At 51.7% G+C, this 25,636-nt stretch overlaps 1 protein-coding gene across 1 annotated transcript in view; it reads left to right on the top strand.

Annotated features, from left to right (window-relative positions):
* Positions 1-7,622: 7,622 nt before the first annotated feature.
* LOC146870662 (receptor-type tyrosine-protein phosphatase V-like) overlaps positions 7,623-25,636 on the top strand; it is a 450,224-nt gene continuing 432,210 nt past the window's right edge. Inside the window, 2 exon segments of the mRNA XM_085643396.1 lie at positions 7,623-7,656; positions 8,511-8,780. Coding sequence (XP_085499522.1) covers positions 7,623-7,656; positions 8,511-8,780 — 304 coding nt within the window.

Here is a 25,636-nt window from a genome sequence, read left to right as displayed (position 1 = left end):
TCGAGGGCGAATTGAAGTTAGCGGAGAAGAAGCTAGCAGTAGAGCAAATGCTTGTACAAGGCGAACTGGAAGAAAAGAAGCTCCAACGGGAGCACGAAGGAAGAAAGCTCCAACTGGAGCACGAACGGAGCTTAAAGGAACTCGAGCTCAAGGCCCGAAATGAGGACGGGAGGCCCTCGGGGAACCGAGAGACGGCCCCCCCAGCGGAACAGAAGGTCCACATCCCCAAGGATGTGGTCAAAGAATATTATAAAAACGATGACATTCAGCAATGGTTTCGGGCCTACGAGGTCGCCATGACCTCCCATCGGATTCCACAGAAGGACTGGGGGGCGGGGTTGTGGGGACGGTTTCTGAGCGAAGGAAGGGACACCCTGCTCGACCTACCCCTCTCCCTGCAGACCTCCTACAGCCACATGAAAGAGGCTCTCCTCACAAGATACGGCCTCACCCCAGAAATGTACCGCCAACGGTTCCGGGACTGCAGGAAGATCCCGGGCACCACCTGGGTGGAGTATGTAAACTTTTTTAGCCGGGCCTTCGATGGGTGGGTCAAGGGCAGCAAAGTCACCACCCTTGCCGAACTCACTGACCTCATGTTATGGGAACATCTGGCTGCGAACTGCTTCGTAGAGCTACGTCAACATCTGCTGGATAGCAAGCTCACAGATCCCCGGAAGCTGGCCGTGGAGGCCGACCGCTGGACCAACACCCGGGTCTCCCGGGGCATGGTAGGAGAGTACCCCCGAACCAGTCAGGGACCACCCCGCCAGAGAGGGGGAGGGAACCAGGGAGGGCCGAGGGAGTCCCAGCCTAGCCCCCCGAAGACACCACCTCCACCTTTCCCGGCGCCCCCCCCACCAGTAACAGGGCCCCCTGGGAGACAGGGACACCGGGTGACCGTCACATGTTTCCGCTGCCAGAAACCCGGGCACTACGCCAATGACCCAGAGTGCCCCATGGCCACCCAAGTCACCCCTGCGAGACAGATAGCCAACGTAGCCCTAGGGGAGGAGGTTGAGGGAGCCGAAGAGTGGGAACCAGCCGCGATGGCCCTAGTATCCCTGGGAGATAGGGAAATGATCCCTGGTAGCCTCCTACCGTCCAACACACAGAAATATGGGCAGCTCGTCAAGATCAATGGCCACCAGGTAGAGGCCCTGCGGGACACCGGGGCCAGTATCACCAGTGTCCTCAGGCACCTAGTTCCCGAGGAGCAGATCCTCCCCAATGTCTTTTGCCCCGTAATATCTGCAGACAATAGGGAAAGTATGTGTCAGGTGGCCCTGGTGCCATTTGAGTGGGGAGGGGTGATAGGCAAACTCAAGGTGGCCGTAAGAACCTCCCAGCCGGTCGACTGCCTCTTAGGGAACGACCTGGAGAGTTCTCCCTGGAAGCACGTAGAGCGCAAGGCCCACCTAGGAATGATGGGACTCCCCGAGTGGGTGTGTGCCACCACCCGATCTATGACAGCCCGACTCACTCCCCGGAGAGAAATCGAGAGCACCCTGGTCGAAGTAGCCAGCACCGTCCCCGCCGAGGGTCCTCCCGTTCCCCCATCGGAAGGGTCCGTCGCCAGCGATGAACCCACACCATCCGACCCCGCCCCGGTTCCCGAGTTGGGGGATCTACCCGAGTTGGCCCATTGGCGCCACGAGGGCGGGCCCACCCGAGAAGAATTTTGCCGGGAGCAAGCCACCTGTCCTTCCCTGGTCGGGCTGCGGCGCCAGGCCGAGGGCCAAGCCGCAGGTGACCAGACCGGAACGCACCGAATCTATTGGGAGAATAACGTCCTGTATAGTGAGCAGAAATCAGTGGAGCTGGGATCCGGACGGGTACTGGTGGTACCTCTCCGCTTCCGGGATTTCCTCCTGGGCTTAGCCCACGATGTCCCCCTCGCCGGTCACCTGGGTCAGGACAAGACCTACAGCCGTCTCGTGACCCATTTTTATTGGCCTAAGATGAAGGCAGCGGTAGAGGCCCACTGCAAGTCCTGCCCCACGTGCCAAGCCAGTGGGAAGAGTGGGGGGAAGCGCAAGGCTCCCCTCCAACCCTTCCCGGTCGTCAGTACCCCCTTCGAACGAGTCGGGATCGACATCGTGGGGCCACTGGACCCCCCCACCTCCCAAGGTCACCGTTTCATCTTGGTCCTTGTGGACCACGCCACCCGCTACCCAGAGGCTATTCCCCTACGCACCATTACGGCCCCCGTGGTGGGCCGGGCCCTGATGGGGATCTTCTCCAGGGTGGGTTTCCCCCGCGAGGTCGTGAGCGATCGCGGCACTAATTTTATATCCAGGTATATGACGTCCCTGTGGCAACAATGTGGGGTGTCCTATAAGTTCACCACCCCGTACCATCCCCAAGGGAACGGCCTAGTAGAGAGGTTTAATAGGACTTTGAAAGGGATGATCGCTGGCCTAGAAGAGCCCCTCCGGCGTAAGTGGGACGTCCTGCTCCCCTGCCTCTTGTTCGCTTACCGGGAGGTCCCCCAGAAGTCCTTAGGGTTCAGCCCGTTTGAATTACTCTATGGGCAACCCGTCCGAGGTCCCCTCAGTTTAGTTAAGGAAGGGTGGGAGGCAGCACCCCAGACCACCCCCCGAGATGTGTTCCAATATGTCCTGGCCCTCCGGAACCAGACCAGGAGGTTCCGAGAACTGGCCGAGGCCAACCTGGAGGCGAGTCAAGAAGAAATGAAGCGCTGGTACGACCAGAATGCTACTCTGGTCGAGTTCCAGCCGGGCCAGCAGGTGTGGGTCATGGCCCCCGTGAAGCCTGGCGCTCTCCAGGACCGATGGACTGGGCCCTACAAAGTGGTCGAGAAGAAGAGCCAAGTCACCTACTTGGTGGACGTCCAGTCGCCTCGAGATCCCCTCCGGGTCCTGCACGTGAACCGCCTCAAGCCTCACTTCCAGCGGACAGAACTGAGCCTCCTGCTGGCCACCGATGACGGGGCCGAAGATGAGTCGGATCCCCTCCCGGACCTCCTGTGTATCAAGGCGCAGGATGGCTCCGTGGAAGGAGTGAACCTCTCCCCAGCCCTCACTGCCCAGCAACAAGCGGACTGCCGCCAGCTCCTAAGACAATTTTCTGACCTCTTCTCCCTGACCCCCCGGGTCACCAACTGGTGTGTTCATGATGTGGACACCGGGGACAGCCCGCCGGTGAGACACCGAGCCTACCGGGTTCCTGACCGGGTCCGGTCCTGCATTCAAGCGGAAGTCTCGAAGATGTTGACCCTGGGGGTGATCGAGCCCTCTGACAGTCCCTGGGCCAGCCCCGTGGTCCTGGTCCCGAAGGCAGCGGCCCCCGGTGTCGCCCCCGAGCTCCGATTCTGCGTGGACTACCGGGGGCTCAATGACGTTACCCGAGCCGATGCCCACCCCATTCCACGAGCCGACGAACTCATTGACCGACTAGGGGCAGCCCGGTTCCTCGGCACATTCGACCTCACCTGCGGATACTGGCAGATTGCGCTCACCGAAGGGGCCAAAGAGCGGTCCGCTTTCTCCACCCCCGATGGGCACTACCGCTTCCGCGTAATGCCCTTCGGGATGAAAAATGCCCCGGCCACTTTCCAGCGACTGGTGAATAGAGTCCTGGCCGGGCTAGAACAGTTCAGCGCGGCATACCTGGACGACATCGCTGTCTTCAGTTCAGAGTGGAGTGAGCACCTCCAGCACCTCCGAAGGGTGCTAATCGCCCTGCGCCAGGCAGGCCTCACAGTAAAAGCCAGCAAGTGCCAGATCGGGCAAGGATCCGTGGTCTACTTGGGGCACCAGGTCGGGAGTGGCCAGGTCGCCCCTTACAGCCAAAGATCGACGCCATCCTGGCCTGGGAACCACCCATCACCCAGACGGAGGTCCGAGCCTTTCTGGGACTCACGGGCTACTACCGAAGATTCATTCGGGGGTATGGCAGCCTTTTCGGCCCTCTCACAGAACTCACGTCTAAAAAACAGCCAAAGAAAGTGCAGTGGACGGCTGCCTGCCAGGAAGCGTTCGATGCCCTAAAAAGGGCCATGTGTACTGCCCCCGTCCTCCAGGCTCCCGACTACGCCAAGGAGTTCATAGTCCAAACCGATGCCTCCGAGCATGGCATTGGGGCCGTCCTGTCCCAAGTAAATGACCAAGGCCTAGACCAGCCCGTCGCCTTCCTCAGTCGGCGGCTGTTGCCCCGAGAACAAAGATGGAGCACCATAGAGCGCGAAGCCTTTGCCATGGTCTGGGCACTCAAAAAGCTACGACCCTACCTGTTTGGCACCCATTTCAGAGTCCAAACTGACCATCGGCCCTTACGTTGGCTCATGCAGATGCGAGGAGAAAACCCCAAGCTACTGCGGTGGTCAATCTCCCTCCAGGGGATGGATTTCACCGTGGAACACCGCCCTGGTACGGACCACGCCAATGCTGACGGCCTCTCCCGGTTCTTCCGCCTCAGCGAAGTGAACCCCCCAAGCTGATGGGCAGTTCTCTCCGGCTTTCAGCTGGGGGGGACGCGTGTTGGACCCGGCCTCGTAGAATGGCCCTCCAAGCCCCCGGCCCAGCCGAACCTCCCCACCAGGACACACGCACCGACCCGGACATCCCCGTCCCTGGCCTCTCCCCTTTCGGCCACCCCGGGCCCGCGTGCCCACTTCCTGCACCAAGATGGCCGCCCGGCCCCCGCGCGACCCGGGCATAGAGGCGCCACTCCGGCTGGAGGACATCCCGCTTCCAGGGGATGAGAGAGGGAGGAGCAGTTTCTATCACACCTCTGAACTCCCCCCGGGACGATGGGTTTCGATCGGCCCTCCGGCCTCCCTGAGGGCTGGCTCCACGCCTGCTGGGTGTCTGGGACTCCTCCCGACCCGGCCCTGAAAGGATCAAAAGACTATAGCAGGAAATCCCGACAAGCGACCCCCAGGTGACAAGACCCCTGCCTGCACAGACTCCGGACATCAAAGAGGGGTCGAACTATAACAAGGGGTGCTCCGGGGCTGTCCGGATTTTCGACGCTGGAACAACGAGAGCCTGCTGACGTGGTCGCGGCTCCTGGAACTGGAACTCACCTGAGCCCTGCTGAGTGACTCGCGGCTCCCTGAAGATCGTAAGACCTCCGAACCTGTACCTGAGCCCTGCTGAGTGACTCGCGGCTCCCTGAAGATCGTAAGACCTCCGAACTTGTACCTGAGCCCTGCTGAGTGACTCGCGGCTCCCTGAAAATCGTAAGACCTCCGAACTTGTACCTGAGCCCTGCTGAGTGACTCGCGGCTCCCTGAAGATCGTAAGACCTCCGAACTTGTACCTGAGCCCTGCTGAGTGACTCGCGGCTCCCCCAGACTCTCACGGTCCCGCCGGACCCCAACTCCGACCACGTATCCCCCAGCTCGAGGATTGTGAGCTGTGCGCCGGGTACGTCCCTGCTTTGAACCGTTACCAGAGACAGTCCCGCTACCCCCTACCTTTCCGAGACTCTTGAGCCCGTGCTCACCTTGTACACATTTGCAGTGATACCTGTTTGATAAAGCTTGTTCTGAGAATACCCAGTGTGGTCCCTCTGTGTCGTGTGGTGCCAGAAGTACGATCCTAGTTGCAAGAGTCCTCCCCCTGGGGAATCTCCCGCCAGTGCCCGGCTACGATACTTTGAGGGTGGGTCTCAGGGTAGTCAGGAACCCTTTCCGGGCTCCTCTGAGGTCGCCGTCTAACAACAGGGTAGTGACTATATTACTTGTGGTGGACGCCTACCTACCCCAACTAATGAAACCACTTTCTCACAGTTGTGATTACTCAAAAACGTTCCTGTGATTGGCGGGGCTCCTGTATTTACAGCCGGGGAAGTGGTTTTTGCAAACTTGGCTTCTGCCACAAGTTTGCAAAAGTTGGAAGTTTTTTTCATCTTATACTAATTTTGAGAATGTCATAAAGTTGACTGTGTTAAAGGTTGATCAAAAATCCAGAAAAGGTAGAAAAACATGTTGCAAACTTTTGCAGGAAAATATCCTAGAGCATTTTCATGCAGTAAATTTCTGTGGCAGGTGAGGTTCATAAACTTGCAATTTCAAGTTGAAGATATGTGAACCTGAGACATCTCCACTGGCATAATTTTAATTTCTCACAGCACTAAAATTAAATTCCTCTATAAGCATTAGATCCTCTGACTATTTAGGGAAGGCTTTTCAAGGTCACGTCTGACCATATGTCCATGCTTTGAAGGGCTTAGAAGTTGATCTAATATTGACAATGGAGGATCGCTACCCCTATTGGAGGTAGCAGTCGAAGGAGCTCCAGCTTCTGTATAGAAATTAACAGTGCCTGTAGACAGGTTACTTATTTCATCCAGGCTAATTCATCTAAAACATACTTTATTCTTTAATACTCCATATTCAAAAATCTAGTATCTTCCACTTTAGAATTCTTGTGCCCCTGTTCCATTTTTTGCATCAAAATCTTTTGAGTAGATTTGGTTTTGTCATAGACCTAGGTGGAATTTAAATTATGCTGGCGAAATGTGTGGAAGGCCTGTAGTTTCACATATTTTCTTTTAACCAGTGTGCACCTCGCGTAAAAAAGATTTACTCAATAGCAGTGGAGACTGAGTCACACAGAAAATGTCATGCCAAAAGATGTTTTCTGCTTGCACTAACCTCCGGCTGGTGTAATGAAAGATTTATTTACATGAGTTGAGCACTTGGCAAACTGCATTTTACTATAAAGGCATCATTTGGTAAATGGTCATAGAATTCAACAAACATTTTATGAGAAAAATTAGGAGATTTTGCACAGCCATAGTTTTTATATCACTGGTTTACATTCATAGACTGGTACATCTCACAAGTAGATGGCCATTTTAGCTCTAAATCTTCTACAATTCTTAAGGTACATTCACAGCAGCTTAGCTTCCAAAATCATTAAATAATTTGGTTTGCTGAGCGTGCCATAACTATGGCTAACTGGCCCAGGCATTTAAAGTCAGGTAATGTCTGGTAATCAAACCACCAAATAGTTTCAGAGAGATATCCTGGCAGACCTAGTGCAGAAAAATCTTTGTTAATGTGTACTTGTGAAACTATGGTACTGGGTCTCGGTGCTGAGGAGAAATTCGGAATAGGGAAGTAGAGATGAGAAGTTAAGGCGAGTAGGTATAAATATGAGGTGTTATCTTGTATATGGGACATTAGCTCGTGCCATCAAAGAACTGCATTGTCTGCAAGAGGCATGTAGGAGATGGGTGGTGCCCGGAGCAGGACTAGTTGCATAGTATCTTTTCATGAATCCCCCTATGGGTGTCTGAACTATTCACGTCAATGATGCCAGTTTTCATTATTGTAATTCTGTTATGTGGTTTCCTATAAGTGGGGGTGTCCTGTGGTAAAAACGCAGTCGTCAAATTAGGTAGTGTGCACATAACTAGAGAAAAAGTAACAGACACTACAGACACACACTTTCTAGTAATATAACTGTCAAGGCAGTGCCTCCGAATTATATGTACTCTGTCATTCGTATTCTTCTTTGATTTATTGTTGCTGTGTACTATCACTCACACTTTATGTAACTCTGGTTCTGGTTGCTTCTTGCTTACATACCCCACTGTACTTAGTCTACTGCTTTTTTACTGTTAGCACTTATTTTTATTAGCCTTCTATGTACCTCAAGTTTCTGCTGTTGTGCTTACTCTGTAAAGGGCTAATTTCATGATTTTAAGTGCTGTGTTGCCATGCTCGTTCACTACCTTGGGGAAATACTGTGCACCTATTCTCTCTATCCTTTCAAATCCCTATTACATCTATCTCACAACTTTTATGTCCTCACATCCACCTATCGGATTTTTCTTTTATATAATGTTGATATATATTTTTATTTATGCTTGATGTAACTCGGGCACTTGCTGCTGTTTTACCTGCATATCCCATTGTACTCTGTTTGTCCTTTTTACCGTTATAATATATTTTTATTTATTCTCGATGTACCTCATGTTATTATTGTGCTTATTCTGTAAATCGCTCTGATACCTTCGGATCTAGTTCAAGCTATATAAAACTCACAGAAAAAATAAATACATCTCAGTTGCTAATCTCAAAACCTGTGTATCCCGAGGATGTCTCTCGAGCGTTTAATGTCGGTTTCTTTGATCTGCCATAGTTGAATAGGACTGACATTCATAGGGTGAGGTAAGGCAGCAGCTGTAAGGCTTTACCTAGTGTAGTTGCCAAATCACTGCAAAATGTCTGAATAAGGTCTGAGTAGTGCTTTAGGAAGCAAAATGAAGCCTTACCAGCAGCCGTAAAACTCTTTACACCATTCCTGAAATTGAAAATGATTGGAAAGTGTTGAATGCTGAAATTAAGGGCTATATAAATATTTTGATGCTTACATAGAGAGAACACATGAAATAGTAGCCCAAGCGTGACCCTCTGTTAATTGAGTTGGAGGCAGAGAAGTATGGGTGGAATGGGTCTTGCAGTGACTAGTGTAATTCAAAGTGAAGATGACAAACCAATGGCAATACATGATGCATTTATCTTTTTGCAGACCCATCTGTGCCACGTAACGTGACTTTGGCCAATCTTGGAGAGTCCTCCATTCTCTATGCGTCCTGGGACAGGCCTCAAGGAGACCACAGTGGCTTTACAATCCAACTGTACAGCTCAGATCAGCGCCTGGAAAGGAATGCATCAGTTGGGCCCAGTGAACTCAATATGACTTTAGATGGTCTTCAGCCCGGCAGCAGACATACTCTTGCAGTATCAGCTGTCTCAGGGCCCTACACATCACTTGCAGCCACCGCTAAGGAATGGACCTGTGAGTAGTATTATTATTATCATTATTATTGTTGAGGTTTTTATCTTGTGCATAAGAGCACTTTGCATAGTAACTGTATAGATATAACATTTATCAATGTGTGGAAAGAACAACAAAGAAGCATTGAGAAGTACAAGAAGCCAATACCTAATAATGAAGTTACTCCCACTGGCGTCCCATAACGTGAAATCCGAGAATCGTGTGACAGGGCTTAAAGGTTACAAACCCAGGGTTACTTATAGCAGGAAGCTCTTAGACCGCAGTGAGTTTATTCAAAGTCAATAACTTGAACAAATGCATTATATACTCTGTGAGAAGTTGGCCTAGTATATGATGCTCACTAGTTAAAGTGATCACCTTGTACCATGCCAAGCAACCCTAATGGTGTGGTTGTAAGTCAACCTTTTCGGACTAGCTGCCCTAGTGGTAGCGTAGGCTAAGCAGTCTTTGAGGCTAAACTCGTGAAGCGTGTTAAGCCAGCTGTTTTACCAAATGCAACCCCCTTTTATACCAATGAAAGGACACCACACAGATATATATTCAAAATATATATGTATTTATTTCTCAAAGTAACCCCTAGTCTCTTTATGAGCACAGGAGCACAAATCGTCAAACAAGATTACAGTAGAATACATAGAAGTTGCACTTTATATGGATAGGCCCTGGTGGCCGCTCGAACCATATACTAAAATAGTGGTATAAGTACCACGAACAGAAAAGGGAAAAGGCCTAGGGCCTCTAGAATCGCTGGGCCTACAAGGAGCTAACTTCAGTTAGTGACCAGGAGGTCCACGGGTGGCGTGTGCAGAGCAAATAGTCACACGCGTGCTCCCATAGGTTTCAATGGGTGCGTAAAAAGTACAAAGTTACTGCAAAAAGGATCTTCCGGATGGACTAGGAACTCAAGATTTGGAACACAGGCACTAGAGATGTAATACTACACTCGGGCACAGGAGTGCCAGCTTTACCTCACCCACAGGAAGCGGGTGCATAGGCCTCGAAGTGCGTCGGGTTTCTTCTATCTGTTCCGTGGGGCCTGTGGACAAAGATGCTGCAGGCGGTCGGTCCGGGAGAGATGCGGTGGATCCAAGAGTGGATTGGAGATGTTGAAGACCTGTAAGCAGAGGGGACAGTGTTCACAGTCACTAGCCAGTGACCAGCGTGGCACCAGGTGGGTACCAGGCAATGTCGGGTGCAAACAGGAAGAAAGGTGTAGCTTGTCTCTGCAGCCACGTGGTCCCTGGAGGTTGACGACATCCAGGAGTCGGTTCACAAGCTGTCCCACGCAGGCTCTCGCTGTCGGCGGTGTCGGCGACTTGATCGAAGCAAACAAGCCTTGGCAAAAGCAATTGTTGTGGAGAACAAGATAAGCTGATTGTTCTGACCAGCAAGGTCAGAGGAACTGCTCCTTTGGAGGGGAGCAAGGGCCAGTCTGGAGCAACCAGACCAGCAGTGTATTTCTTGAAGTTCGTCGCCAAGATGGCCACTAGCCAGCGGGCCAGCAACCGGTTAAGCGCGTCGAGTGGCAAAATGCAGAAGGGCCCCACGCAGATCGTGGAGATGCTGGAGGGCTCACCTTTGGTGCAGATGCTGCTCGAGGGTTGGGCTTCTCAGATCCCAAAGCACAACTTGGAGGGAGCCTCGGTTGTTGCGCTTGCAGCTTGTCGTCGTCGTTCCAAGATGGCTGGCTCCACGTGTCTCGTTGCCTCCACGGGTCTCCTCTTTTCAGGGACTGTGGATCGGGCGGTGAGAGGTCTGGAGGTCCAGGTCTTGTCAGTGTCTGGGCTCGGGCTCTGGCGGGAGGCGGCGGCAAAGCAGACGTTGATTTGCTGGATGGTGCTTGCGTTAGCAAGGTGGTCACTCCCTGACCACAGGGGAGATTTCCTTCAGTCTTCTGTGCAGCAGAATGTCGAAGTTCCCGTCTTCTTCTTAGTTTCAAGTTGATTCCAGGATGTCTGAAGTCTTAGGACACAGCTCCTACCTTTAAGCGGATTCTAGGGGCCGGACTACCTGCTAGGTCCCTCCCTATGGGTGGGACCAGGAAGGGGGGTGGTTACACCCCCAATCCTTTGTCCAGCTCGCCCCAGGCATGGGACTGGTGTGCCCCAGGACCGGTTTGAACTGGCATATGCACCGAGGCTCCTTGTGAGCCACAGGCATGTCTGGTTTCTTTCAAGCCCTACCTGACCAATACTCAAAATCCTGTCTGGGGTGGTGCATGCACCTCCGTTGGCAGGAAACCCTTTGTCCACACCTCCCAAGCTGGAAGGACTCCCAGCAGCAGGAGGGCAGACTTGTGTCGGTGGTGGCAGCATCCATTTTGTGGAGCTGAGGCTATGTCTGATTTTACCCGGGTTTCAGGTACTGTACATGTCGTGTCCCTCTAGAAGGGTGGAATGCTAACCCCGTCGCCAGAATTGGCGAGGGGTTAGTATTCCAATTCATATGACACCTTACTCGACATGTTTTGATAAAGCCAAACCAAAGATAGCATTTAACCGCGAGGTTCATAATGCACTTAAGAGTATATGGTATGACGATATCTGGAAACAGTAGAAGGAAGTTGTTCCGACCACTGCAGACAGGCTCAGCTCATGCCAGAGCACCATCTCACATGGAACCAAGCACTCTGCCTTCAGGATTGTTAAGGCCTGCCATAGGAGTGACTTATAGGTTAACATGTGTCCCATTTAAGGTTAGGTATAGGTATACTACACCTAAGTAAGAGGTGATTACACCAACTTACCCCAGCTGAGTGATCAGCCAGTTGTGTCAAATTGTTAGGCCAAGCCTGGGGTGGCATAATACATGCTTCAGCCCCTGGCAGGCCTTGGGTACACCAATGCCCTGGGTACCTAGTGTACACTGGTACAGGGGCTGACAGGGTGATCCACTTCCAATTGGTTATGCACCTAGGGTGCATAGTGTAAATTTAGTAGAGAGAACAGCAGGCTGGGGGTCTGATTGGCAGGCCCACAGCCTCAATATGTCAAAAACCAGTGAAGCAAAAAGCAAAAATTTGGGGTGACCATAGGATAGCAGACCCTACTCTCCTACACAACCCCCCCCCAAACGCTGGGACATTAAACTAGCCTTGACCAGTCTCGTCTTCATGTCCTAAGTGGAAGTACCTGGAGAGACCATCTGCATTCCCATGGTCAGTACCTGGCCGGTGCTCCACTATAAAGTCCATCCCCTGGAGGGAAATGGACCACCTAAGCAGTTTGGGGTTTTCACCCTTCATCTGATTTAGCCATAAGAGGGGCTTATGGTCGGTCTGAATCTTGAAGTGAGTGCCAAACAAGTATGGCCTCAGCTTCTTCAGGGCCCACACCACAGCAAAGGCCTCCCTCTCAATAGCTGACCAATTCTTCTCTCTGGGGGTCAACCTTCTGCTAATAAAAGCAATGGGTTGGTCTTGACCATCTACATTAAGTTGTGACAGCACAGCTCCCACACCCAACTCAGAAGCATCTGTTTGGACAATAAACTCTTTGGAGTAGTCAGGACTTTTCAGGATAGGTGCAGAGCACATGGCCTCCTTCAGGTCATCAAATGCCTTTTGACAGCTTACTGTCCACTGAACCTTTTTGGGCATCTTCTTGGATGTCAGATCATTAAGAGGAGTCACAATGGACCCATAGTTCTTAACAAACTTCCTGTAGTACCCAGTCAAGCCCAAGAAAGCTCGAACTTGAGTCTGGGTGGTTGGAGGAGACCAGTCCTTGATGGATTGTATCTTACTCTCCAGTGGATGAACTTGGCCTCCACCTACAAGGTGGCCCAAATATACAACCTTACTCTGCCCTATCTGGCACTTAGTAGCCTTGATAGTGAGGCCTGCCCTTTGCAGAGCTTCAAGAGCCTTCTTCAGGTGGATCAGGTGATCCTCCCAGGTGGAGCTAAGGACAGCAATGTCATCAAGATATGCTGCGCAAAAGTCATCCAACCCAGTAAGGACTTGGTTCACCAGCCTTTGGAAGGTGGCAGGTGCATTCTTCAGACCAAAGGGCATCACCACAAACTGGTAGTGCCCACCTGGGGTTGAGAATGCTGTTTTGGCCTTAGACTCCTCAGCTAATCTGATTTGCCAATAGCCAGCTGTCAAGTCAAATGTGCTCAAAAACTTTGCAGAAGCTAGTTTGTCTATGAGCTCATCTGCCCTTGGAATAGGGTGTGCATCTGTCCTGGTGACAGCATTGAGACCCCTGTAGTCCACACAGAACCTCATCTCTCTCTTGCCATCTTTGGTGTGAGGTTTGGGGACCAGAACCACTGGGCTAGCTCAGGGGCTCTCTGAGGGTTCAATGACACCTAATTCCAGCATTTTATGTACCTCAGCCTTTATACAGTCCCTGACGTGGTCAGGTTGTCTGTAAAGCTTGTTCTTTACAGGCAGACTGTCACCAGTGTCCACCACATGGGTACACCATTACAGGCAGACTGTCACCAGTGTCCACCACATGGGTACACCAGTCAGTTTGACTAGGTATCAAGGAAAACATATGTGAAAATGATTGTAGAACCTGTCTACATTCAGTCTGCTGATGGGCAGTGAGGTTGCCTCCAAGGGTCACTCCTTCAACTGAGCCATCTTCAGGGTTCTGAGACAACAGGTCTGGGAGAGGGTCACTCTCTTCCTCCTGTCCCTCATCTGTAGCCATGAGCAAGCCCATGTCTGCCCTGTCAACATATGCTTTAAGCCTGTTAACATGGAGTACCCTGTGGGGACTCCTGGGAGTTCCTAGGTCTACCAAGTAGGTGACCTCTCCCTTCTTTTCCAGGATTGTATGGGGTCCAGACCATTTGTCTTGGAGTGCTGCTGGGGCCACTTGCTCCAACACCCATACCTTCTGTCCTGGCTGAAACTCAACCAAGACAGCCTTTTGGTCATGCCAAGCTTTCTGAAAGGCCTGGCTTGCCTCAAGGTTTTTGGATGCCTTCTCCATATACTCAGCCATCCTGGAGCGGAGACCAAGTACATAGTCCACTATGTCTTGCTTAGGCTTTTTGAGAGGTAACTCCCATCCTTCCTTCACCAAACACAGTGGGCCTCTTACAGGGTGCCCAAACAACAATTCAAAGGGGCTGTAGCCAACCCCCTTTTGTGGGACCTCTCTGTAAGCAAACAGAAGGCAGGGTAGAAGGATGTCCCATCTTCGCCTGAGCTTTTCAGGTAATCCTTTGATCATACCCTTTAGGGTCTTGTTGAATCTCTCAACAAGCCCATTGCATTGTGGGTGATAAGGGGTGGTGAACTTGTAGTTGACACCACATTCCTTCCACATAGCTGTCAAGTATCCTGACATGAAGTTGGTACCTCTGTCAGAAACTACCTCCTTAGGAAACCCCACTCTGGAGAATACTCCCAGCAGGGCCCTGGCCACAACAGGTGATGTAGTGGTCCTAAGGGGAATTGCCTCTGGATACCTGGTGGCATGATCCACTACCACCAGTATAAATCTGTGCCCAGATGCAGTGGGAGGATCCATGGGACCCACTATATCTATCCCCACTCTTTCAAAGGGGACCCCCACCACAGGTAGTGGTATTAGGGGGGCCTTTGTTGTGCCACCTGATTTGCCACTGGCTTGGCAGGTCACACAGGAGCGACAAAACTCCTTTGTATCTTCATTCATGTGAGGCCAGTGAAAGTGAGGGACAAGCCTGTCCCAAGTCTTATTCTGGCCTAAGTGTCCTGCTAAAGGAATATCATGGGCCAAGGTAAGAAGGAAGCCCCTAAATTGCAGAGGTATAACCAACCTCCTGGTAGCACCAGGCTTGGGGTCTCTAGCCTCTGAATAAAGGAGCCCTTCATCCCAATACACTTTATGGGTACCTTGAGCATTCCCATCAGCCTCAGCAGCAGCCAGCTGTCTGAGGGGTTCAAGAGAGGGACAGGATAACTGAGCCTGCCTCAAGTCAGCCCTTGAAGGTCCCCCTGTCCCCAGAAACTCAACCTGATCAGGTTCAAGCTCTTCAGGGACAGTTCCTTCAGGGTCCTCTAGATCAGCTTCCTGGGAAGGCTGATCATCACTCTGAGGCAGGGGGGAAGGCACAGCCTTGACCCTCCTGTTCTTCTTCGAGGTAGGTGCTTGGTCCATTGTTCCAGGATCCAAGACCTGAGGTTCAGTGAGGCACTTTTTGGCCTGTGACCTGGTCACAGCAAGGACATGTGATGATATACATAACATCTCTGCATGAGTCCTGTACTCCAGTTCTGACCATAGAGAACTCTCTAGGTCATTGCCCAACAAACATTCTACTGGGAGGTCTGCACTAACCACAACCCTTTTGAGGTCAGTTACCCCTCCCCATGAGAAGTTAACAACTGCCACACTATGTGAAGTAGTGGCATTGCTGGCATTGGTCACCAGGTAATTCTCACCTGGTATGTACTGTCCAGGGTCCACAAAGCCTGGTGTCACCATAGTGACACTGGCACATGTGTCCCTGTAGGCTTGAGACACTTTTTCGTTAATTAAAGGAGTCTGTCTGTACTTGCCCAGGTTACTGGGGCTCACAGTCAGGGACAAATCAATGTCCCCATCACAGATCAAGACTGCCTGTGTCAGGGTTCTGTCTAAGTCAGAATCTCCTTCAGTTCCCATAGTGATTCCCACTACACCCTTTGTCTGGGGACCAACACTGCTAACAGTAGTACTGGGAGCAGGTGCCTTAGGGGCAACAGTGTTGGGGGCTCCACCCTTCTTACAATCACTAGTCCAGTGAGTTGTATTCTTGCAATGATTGCACCAGGGTTTCTTTTGACCTTCTTTCTTCTTTCCCTTAGTTTGTTGTTGGGACCCACCCTCCTTAGCAGTAGTTTGGGGCCCTGTTGAAGACTTCTGGTCTTTAGATTTCTGATCTCCACCCTTTTGGTCTGTTTTCTTCTGATCACCCCCTTGGCCCTGGTTCTGGTTCTTTTGCTTAACCCTGGTTCTGACCCATTTGTCTGCCTTCTTTCCCAATTCTTGGGGAGAGGTCAGATCTGAGTCAACCAAGTGTTGATGCAGTTGCTGGTTTTGACAGTTATTTAAAATCTGTTCTCTCATCATCAAATTATACAATCCTGTAAAATCAGATACCTTACTTCCCAGCAACCAACCCTCCAAAGCCTTAGTGGCACATTCAATGTATTCAGACCAGTCCTGAGTCTGTGTCTTTTGGGTGTCTCTGAACATTAACCTGTACTGTTCAGTGGTTAAGCCTAACCCATCAACCAGAACACTCTTCAGGACTCTGTAATTTCTGACATCCCCTTCTCTAACAGTGAGGAGTCTGTCTCTGCCTCTTCCTTCAAAGGAGAGCCAGAGGATTGCTGCCCACTGGTCTTCAGGAACCTGCTGTACTTTGCAGGCTCTCTCAAGAGCAGTTATCCATCTGTGGATATCATCCCCACTTTTGTAGGGGGGCACAACCTTAGACAGGTTCCTATTATCAAAGACCCTATCTTTGTCCTTAGGGACAATGCTGCCACCAGTGGGTATAGACCCACTCTCTCTAGGTTGCCTAGCCTTGTTCAGTTTCTCTTCCATCAGGGCTACTTCTAGCTCCTGTTTCCTGATCCTCAGCTGGGCTTCCTGCATTCTGGCCTCATGTTCCCTCCTCTGAGGGGTGGTCATCCTTTTCCTGGAGTGACCTTGAGAGCCTCTAGAGGCATGAGAAGCATTAGAGTCACCTGAGCGATTCCTTTGCCTCCCAAGCCCCTGGTTAAGTCCACTGGGGAGATCCAATGGGATGACCCCATTGTCAGTCCCCAATAGCCTTAGTTTAGCTGGGCCAAGTATAACACTTGGCACTGGGCTAGTTCTCCCTTCATCATCACTACTTTCTGTATCCTCCCCACTTTCCTCCTCTGTAGTATGGTTCTCATCTAAGGGATGGCTATTGGAAAGGGGTACTTCTGTAGCATCTTCAGAAGGGGGGCCTCCTGTTCCTGACCCTAAGGGGGCTAACTGGGAAGCTTTCTTGAGCTCTCTCTGATTTTCATCATTTTGCAAGAGTTCTCTGAGCTCAGCAGAGGTAGGATTCTTGGGCTGTTTAAGGCCTCTAAGAGTTGCCAAATGCCTGAGCTCATTCTGGTTAAGGGTAGCAAAGATGGATGGTGCCTTCTGGGGGTCACTCTCAACAGAGATGGGTACATTGGACCCCTCTGCCCCAGCCATTGCTCTTAAGTGTGGGTGGAAGTGTTGCAATCTACCTACACTTGGGTTTACCTACTAAACCTATCTAGTAGTTGTAGTCAGGGTGTGCTACTCCCTTTGCTCTACAACAACTAAGTTCAGTAGAACTTATGTATATCTAATCTTGTTTTATATGTACCTACAGGTACCTATGTGATCTTTCAATTGGTAACCAAGAGATTACAATGGTAAAACACAGCAAGCTCAAATCCAACCGCTGCTCACCAATGTGAGAAGTTGGCCTGGTATATGATGCTCACTAGTTAAAGTGATCACCTTGTACCATGCCAAGCAACCCTAATGGTGTGGTTGTAAGTCAACCTTTTCGGACTAGCTGCCCTAGTGGTAGCGTAGGCTAAGCAGTCTTTGAGGCTAAACTCGTGAAGCGTGTTAAGCCAGCTGTTTTACCAAATGCAACCCCCTTTTATACCAATGAAAGGACACCACACAGATATATATTCAAAATATATATGTATTTATTTCTCAAAGTAACCCCTAGTCTCTTTATGAGCACAGGAGCACAAATCGTCAAACAAGATTACAGTAGAATACACAGAAGTTGCACTTTATGTGGATAGGCCCTGGTGGCCGCTCGAACCATATACTAAAATAGTGGTATAAGTACCACGAACAGAAAAGGGAAAAGGCCTAGGGCCTCTAGAATCGCTGGGCCTACAAGGAGCTAACTTCAGTTAGTGACCAGGAGGTCCACGGGTGGTGTGTGCAGAGCAAATAGTCACACGCGTGCTCCCATAGGTTTCAATGGGTGCGTAAAAAGTACAAAGTTACTGCAAAAAGGATCTTCCGGATGGACTAGGAACTCAAGATTTGGAACACAGGCACTAGAGATGTAATACTACACTCGGGCACAGGAGTGCCAGCTTTACCTCACCCACAGGAAGCGGGTGCATAGGCCTCGAAGTGCGTCGGGTTTCTTCTATCTGTTCCGTGGGGCCTGTGGACAAAGATGCTGCAAGCGGTCGGTCCGGGAGAGATGCGGTGGATCCAAGAGTGGATTGGAGATGTTGAAGACCTGTAAGCAGAGGGGACAGTGTTCACAGTCACTAGCCAGTGACCAGCGTGGCACCAGGTGGGTACCAGGCAATGTCGGGTGCAAACAGGAAGAAAGGTGTAGCTTGTCTCTGCAGCCACGTGGTCCCTGGAGGCTGACGACATCCAGGAGTCGGTTCACAAGCTGTCCCACGCAGGCTCTCGCTGTCGGCGGTGTCGGCGACTTGATCGAAGCAAACAAGCCTTGGCAAAAGCAATTGTTGTGGAGAACAAGATAAGCTGATTGTTCTGACCAGCAAGGTCAGAGGAACTGCTCCTTTGGAGGGGAGCAAGGGCCAGTCTGGAGCAACCAGACCAGCGGTGTATTTCTTGAAGTTCGTCGCCAAGATGGCTACTAGCCAGCGGGCCAGCAACCGGTTAAGCGCGTCGAGTGGCAAAATGCAGAAGGGCCCCACGTAGATCGTGGAGATGCTGGAGGGCTCACCTTTGGTGCAGATGCTGCTCGAGGGTTGGGCTTCTCAGATCCCAAAGCACAACTTGGAGGGAGCCTCGGTTGTTGCGCTTGCAGCTTGTCGTCGTCGTTTCAAGATGGCTGGCTCCACGTGTCTCGTTGCCTCCACGGGTCTCCTCTTTTCAGGGACTGTGGATCGGGCGGTGAGAGGTCTGGAGGTCCAGGTCTTGTCAGTCTCTGGGCTCGGGCTCCGGCGGGAGGCGGCGGCAAAGCAGACGTTGATTTGCTGGATGGTGCTTGCGTTAGCAAGGTGGTCACTCCCTGACCACAGGGGAGATTTCCTTCAGTCTTCTGTGCAGCAGAATGTCGAAGTTCCCGTCTTCTTCTTAGTTTCAAGTTGATTCCAGGATGTCTGAAGTCTTAGGACACAGCTTCTACCTTTAAGCGGATTCTAGGGGCCGGACTACCTGCTAGGTCCCTCCCTATGGGTGGGACCAGGAAGGGGGGTGGTTACACCCCCAATCCTTTGTCCAGCTCACCCCAGGCCCGGGACTGGTGTGCCCCAGGACCGGTTTGAACTGGCATATGCACCGAGGCTCCTTGTGAGCCACAGGCATGTCTGGTTTCTTTCAAGCCCTACCTGACCAATACACAAAATCCTGTCTGGGGTGGTGCATGCACCTCCCTTGGCAGGAAACCCTTTGTCCACACCTCCCAAGCTGGAAGGACTCCCAGCAGCAGGAGGGCAGACTTGTGTCGGTGGTGGCAGCATCCATTTTGTGGAGCTGAGGCTATGTCTGATTTTACCCGGGTTTCAGGTACTGTACATGTCGTGTCCCTCTAGAAGGGTGGAATGCTAACCCCGTCGCCAGAATTGGCGAGGGGTTAGTATTCCAATTCGTATGACACCTTACTCGACATGTTTTGATAAAGCCAAACCAAAGATAGCATTTAACCGCGAGGTTCATAATGCACTTAAGAGTATATGGTATGACGATATCTGGAAACAGTAGAAGGAAGTTGTTCCGACCACTGCAGACAGGCTCAGCTCATGCCAGAGCACCATCTCACATGGAACCAAGCACTCTGCCTTCAGGATTGTTAAGGCCTGCCATAGGAGTGACTTATAGGTTAACATGTGTCCCAGTTAAGGTTAGGTATAGGTATACTACACCTAAGTAAGAGGTGATTACACCAACTTACCCCAGCTGAGTGATCAGCCAGTTGTGTCAAATTGTTAGGCCAAGCCTGGGGTGGCATAATACATGCTTCAGCCCCTGGCAGGCCTTGGGTACACCAATGCCCTGGGTACCTAGTGTACACTGGTACAGGGGCTGACAGGGTGATCCACTTCCAATTGGTTATGCACCTAGGGTGCATAGTGTAAATTTAGTAGAGAGAACAGCAGGCTGGGGGTCTGATTGGCAGGCCCACAGCCTCAATATGTCAAAAACCAGTGAAGCAAAAAGCAAAAATTTGGGGTGACCATAGTATAGCAGACCCTACTCTCCTACATACTCCATTTTGGGGAAATAGTTAACACTTTGATATCAAGACAGTAGGGAAGATGACAGTCCTCCAAAGCTGTCCACTAGCAAAATAATGTGAGGTTAAATCATTAATGTTGTCCTAAATTATTGCAAGATTAAGTAGTATACAGGCGTGGCTGGTACAGGTAAGAATGGTGGGGCCGTGGGGCGGGGCGAAGTCGACAGACGATGGAAAATAAAACAACTTACCTTGCGCTCGTGGCATCGCCGACTCAGCGATGCGGCGAGAGCAAGGTAAGTGGTTTTATTGATTTTTTTGATTTTTTTGATTTTTTATTTTATATTCGCTATTCAGTCTGTCGACTTCCCACCCCTGCCCCGCCCCTCCGCTCTTACCTGTATCGGCCACATCTGGTAGTATGTAAAGTTATAGGCTCAAGCCTAGGCATCCATCATCTACATCAGGTTCCTATTTTAAATTAGTTATACGTGGGGTGAGGTCATCTGTGTTTCTGTATTAAGTCTGTAAACTAAGTCTGTAAACCTGAAGAGGGTATCCAGGGACTGCGATGTACATGTGTTTTTTTTCGGAGTTTTACTCAGCCGCAAAAAGTATATTTATTCAGAGTGCATGATTCCTGCTTTTATGTGTGCTTGGGAGTAAATTCTATGTTCTAGGTCTATTTGCCTTTCAATTTTTGCAGTCTTAAGTAATCGTCTTGAAGCGCAAATTAGGATGTTCATTAGGGAATTTGGAGTGGACTTGCATGGTTTCCTCTTCTTGTGTAGGAAAAATATGATGTATGTTTCTTTTTGTGCACTACTATAGCCAGTTGTATGAATTTTAATTTCACAGTTTCCCTTGAAAATATTTTCCATATTTGGAATAAATGGATGACCTTTTCGCACACATTTTGCATTCTGCAGGTGCATGGTCAATTCTTTGGGCAGTTCTTGGTAAAGAATTTTGTAGTGGTTTAATTGAATTTCGGTTTGCAGAATGATGGGCAATACACAAAGGGCACCACTTTTTTACACAAAGATATCCCGGCACTCTAGAGTCACATTTGTTATTCTTATTGGTTATTAGCCAAAGAAACGGAGAACAAATTATTAATAATGAGAAACTGGCTACGGAACAGATTAGGTCCTCACAGAAATGTATGACAAAGAATAATTTAATTTGAAATTTTACAAAAAAGGAAAAGTCGTAGTCATAAACACAGATCAGAACTCCCTAGTACATTTAGTTCTAGTTGTTAGTTCGTGGATAGGAGACTTATATTCTCCAAATCTTGATCCAAATGGATGACAGCCGACACGTGTTTCGTCACATATAGTGACTTCCTCAGGGCTTTTATTATAAGTCTGGAAAACAATTTAAATGTCCAACATGCAATTATGCTTCTGCCAGACGAAATATTGATTGTAGGATATTTCAAAAACGCGCTCAGAGGTGCGAAAAGGTTCTGTAAATAAGATCCGTGATTGTTGCCCTTGTAGTGGTTTAGAAAAGCTGTTTAAATCACAAGGAAAGGTCCTGATATCTGTACCACTTGTGTTGAGGAATAACGAGTCTCCACCAATAATTTCTATTGTTTAGGAAAGATCGGCCATGGGTAAAGTATCCATAATTGTTGCCCTTGTAATCATTTAGAAGAGTTGTTTTTATCACAATGGATGGTCCTGGTGTCTGTACGGCTTATTTTGAAGAAAAACGGGTCTCCACCAATAGTTTCTATTATTTAGGAATGGTGGACCATATTGTAAATCGTTATCACGCCGGTTAATCAGCTATGCTATTTCTAATAGTAAGCCGTTATGACGGTCTTCGTGTGGTCCTCTAAATAGTAGTTCTTAATATGTTTGTTGGCTCCGCCATGCTAAGTGAAGTAAAAAAACCGGCTCTGGTAAGCCCGCGTGATATAGTTGGTAGTAACCGAAAAGTGACTCCCGTGTCTTCTTTCCAATGATAGAGGGGATTGCTCGCATGATCCGTGTATTCTAGCACCTAGGTAGTAGGGTGCTTTCTTATCCCGAGTGGCACCATAAACTTATCTTGTTATCGATTCTATTGTTTGTTCTGACAACTATTACTGTACACCCAATCTGATTCTAGCAATTGTCTTGATGTGCACCCTCAGATACATTACTACCTTATTCTTTTGTTGATGACAAAGGGCACCACCTATAAAGCAATACACAAAGGGCGCCACCTATAAAGCAAGCGTATGAGTGCTGTTAGACGGACCGGGAGGGTCGGCCGAGGACAAGGGGAGAGGTCTCCGGGGAGAGCCGTCTCCAGCGATCGTACAGATGAATAACTTCCCCCCCACAGATATACACCACACAAGGATAAGATTTAGCGTTCTTTATAGGTGATTTCTTAAGGTACGATGAAATGGTACAAGGAGGTCTGGACTCAGGGGTCCCCTCGATTCGAGTCTCTTGGTTTGGGGAAAGGGGGTAGCGGGACAGTCTGGTTACCAGCCTGGTAGCTGAGATGGTATGGTGGTAGCTCACAATCCTCGAGCTCGGTGTTCTAGCTTGGACGGGCCGCGGCAGCGCCAGCAGGTCCCGGTGAAGATGGTCGTTACACGGTCCGCGGCCGCGCCAGCAGGTCCCGGTGAAGATGGTCGTTACACGGTCCGCGGCAGCGCCAGCAGGTCCCGGTGAAGATGGTCGTTACACGGTCCGCGGCAGCGCCAGCAGGTCCCGATGAAGGTGGTCGTTACAACGGTCCGCGGCAGCGCCAGCAGGTCCCGACGAGGATGGATGTTGCAGAAGGCCGCGGCAGCGCCAGCAGGCAGGACGATGGTTCACAAGGCAGGGCTACGGCAGCGCCAGTAGTCCGTCAAGGATGAGTTCTCTCGGTGTCTCTCGACTCCAGGATACAACTGCCTTCCTGCTCTGGAGCTGCCCTAGTTATAGGTCTGGCGCCCTTTGATGTCCGGACCCTCGCACTTGGAGGTCGGGGGGTCCGGGATGAGGGAGTCCAGACACCCAGCAGGGGGTGGAGCCAGCGCCTGGGGGAGCTGGAGGGTGATCGGCACCTGGCGGGGGAGAGCCCTCGACGCTTCTTTCTCCCATTGACCTGCCAAGTGGTCCGTTCACCTCCTGGGTGGATGGTGGTGCCGGGATGTCGGGGCCGGCCAGGCCCAGGGTTAGGGTCGGGCTGAGGCCGCGCGGCCTCGTGGCGCAGTGTCCAAGATGGCGGCTGATCCGGCCGGGGGTGCCGGTAGTGGTTCGGCCCCATGATATATGGATGTCCGGGGGCAGGAGTTCCGTTGGGAGACGGGGTGCGGGTTGCCCTTGGGGGTAACACCTGGGAGTCCGGGGTTTGGGCCCTGTCGTGCGGGGAGGGAGCAAGCCCTTCATGTGGCCTGTCCAACATGCGTCCCCCCCAGCTGAAGGCGGGGAGAGTCACCCATCCTCTTGGGGACTCTCCTCGTCGAGGCGGAAAAAGCGTGACAGGCCATCTGCGTTGGCGTGGTCTTGGCCCGGTCGATGTTCCACAGTGAAGTCCATTCCCTGCAGGGAGATGGACCAGCGCAATAGTTTTGGGTTTTCCCCCCGCATCTGCATTAGCCACTGCAGGGGTCGATGATCGGTTTGCACCCGGAAGTGGGTACCGAAGAGATAGGGCCGGAGCTTTTTGAGGGCCCACACCACTGCGAAGGCCTCCCTCTCGATTGTGCTCCAGCGCTGTTCTCGGGCCAGGAGGCGTCTGCTGATGAAGGCCACCGGCTGGTCAAGACCCTCGGGGTTCAGCTGGGAAAGAACCGCCCCGATGCCGTGGTCGGAGGCGTCCGTTTGTACAATGAATTCCCGACTGTAATCGGGGGCCTGGAGCACAGGGGCGGTGCACAGGGCGGCCTTCAGCTTCTCGAAGGCCGCTTGACAGTCGGGGGTCCAGTTAATCTTCTTCGGGTGGTTTTTGGACGTGAGACCCTTGAGGGGCCCCACAATGCTGCCATAGTCCCTCACGAACCGCCGGTAGTAGCCGGTGAGTCCCAAGAAGGCTCGGACCTCGGTCTGCGTGACGGGGGGTTGCCAGGACTGGATGGCAGCAATTTTGAGTTGCAGAGGGGCCACCAGACCGCTTCCCACCTGGTGTCCGAGGTAGGTCACGGACCCTTGACCAATTTGGCACTTGCCGGCCTTAATCGTGAGGCCGGCCCGCTGGAGGGCCTGCAGGACCTCTTGGAGGTGGTCGGACCAGTGGCGGCTGTACACAGCGATATCGTCCAGGTAGGCGGCGCTGAACTCTTCGAGACCCGCCAAGACCTGGTTCACTAGACGTTGAAAAGTAGCTGGGGCATTCTTCATGCCGAAGGGCATGACCTTGAAGTGGTAGTGGCCATCGGGGGTAGAAAAGGCGGACCGTTCCTGGGCCCGGGGTGTGAGACCGATCTGCCAGTAGCCCGCTGTCAGGTCGAAGATGCTGAGGTAGCGGGCGGCCCCCAGGCGGTCGATCAATTCATCCGCTCGGGGGATAGGATGAGCGTCGGTCCGGGTGACAGCGTTCAAGCCCCGATAGTCGACGCAGAATCGGAGTTCAGGAGTGGTGCCGGGGGCAGCGGCTTTGGGGACCAGCACGACCGGACTGGCCCAGGGGCTGTCCGAGGGTTCGATGACCCCGAGCGTGAGCATCTTGGATACTTCCTCTTGGATGCAGGCCCGCACCCGATCTGGTACGCGGTAGGCCCGGTGCCGGATAGGGGGACTGTCCCCGGTGTCCACGTCGTGCAAGCACCAAGGGGTTATCCCTGGGGTGAGGGAAAACAGTGTAGCAAACTGCAGCAGGAGGTCCCGGCAGCCCTGGCGTTGCTCTGGGGTGAGGGCATCGGAGAGCCGGACCCCGTCCACGGAACCGTCGTTCTCCTGGGTCTTCAGGAGATCAGGGAGGGGCTCGGAGTCTTCTTCCGCCCCACTGTCTGTAGCCATCAGGAGGCTGAGTTCCGATCGCACAAAGTGGGGTTTGAGTCTGTTGGTGTGGAGGACCCGGAGGGGGTTCCGGGGGGACTCCATGTCGATGAGGTAGGTGACGGGGCTCTTGCGTTCGACCACTTTGAAGGGCCCCGTCCACTTATCTTGCAAGGCACATGGTTCGGTGGGGGACATCACCCACACTTGTTGACCAGGTTCGAATTCGACGGAGGAGGCATTCTGATCGTACCATTTTTTCATGTCCTCCTGACTGGCCTCGAGGTTCGCTTTTGCCATTTCCCTGAAGCGCCGGGTCTGATTGCGTAGTGCCAGGAGGTACTTGAAGACGTCTGGGGGGGTCTTTAGGGGGGCCCTCTCCCAACCTTCTTTGACTAGGCTGAGGGGCCCTCGCACAGGGTGCCCGTACAGGAGTTCGAAAGGGCTAAAGCCGAGGAACTTCTGGGGAACTTCTCGATAGGCGAAGAGGAGGCACGGGAGTAGTACATCCCACTGGCGACGGAGGGGCTCTTCCAATCCCCCAATCATTCCCTTGAGTGTGCGGTTGAATCGCTCAACTAGTCCGTTCCCTTGAGGGTGATAGGGGGTCGTGAATCGGTAGGTGACCCCGCACTGTTGCCAGAGGGACTTCATATATTTCGAGATAAAGTTTGTGCCTCGGTCGCTGACGACTTCTCGGGGGAAGCCCACCCGGGAGAAGATCCCTATTAGGGCCCGGCCGACCACCGGAGCTGTTACAGTTCGCAGGGGCACAGCCTCGGGGTAGCGGGT

Source organism: Triturus cristatus, chromosome 1_1 (genome assembly GCF_964204655.1).
Source record: "Triturus cristatus chromosome 1_1, aTriCri1.1, whole genome shotgun sequence".
Taxonomy (NCBI): Eukaryota; Metazoa; Chordata; class Amphibia; order Caudata; family Salamandridae; genus Triturus; species Triturus cristatus.
The sequence above is the reverse complement of the archived record's forward strand: the minus strand, read 5'-3'. Positions and strand labels throughout refer to the sequence as shown.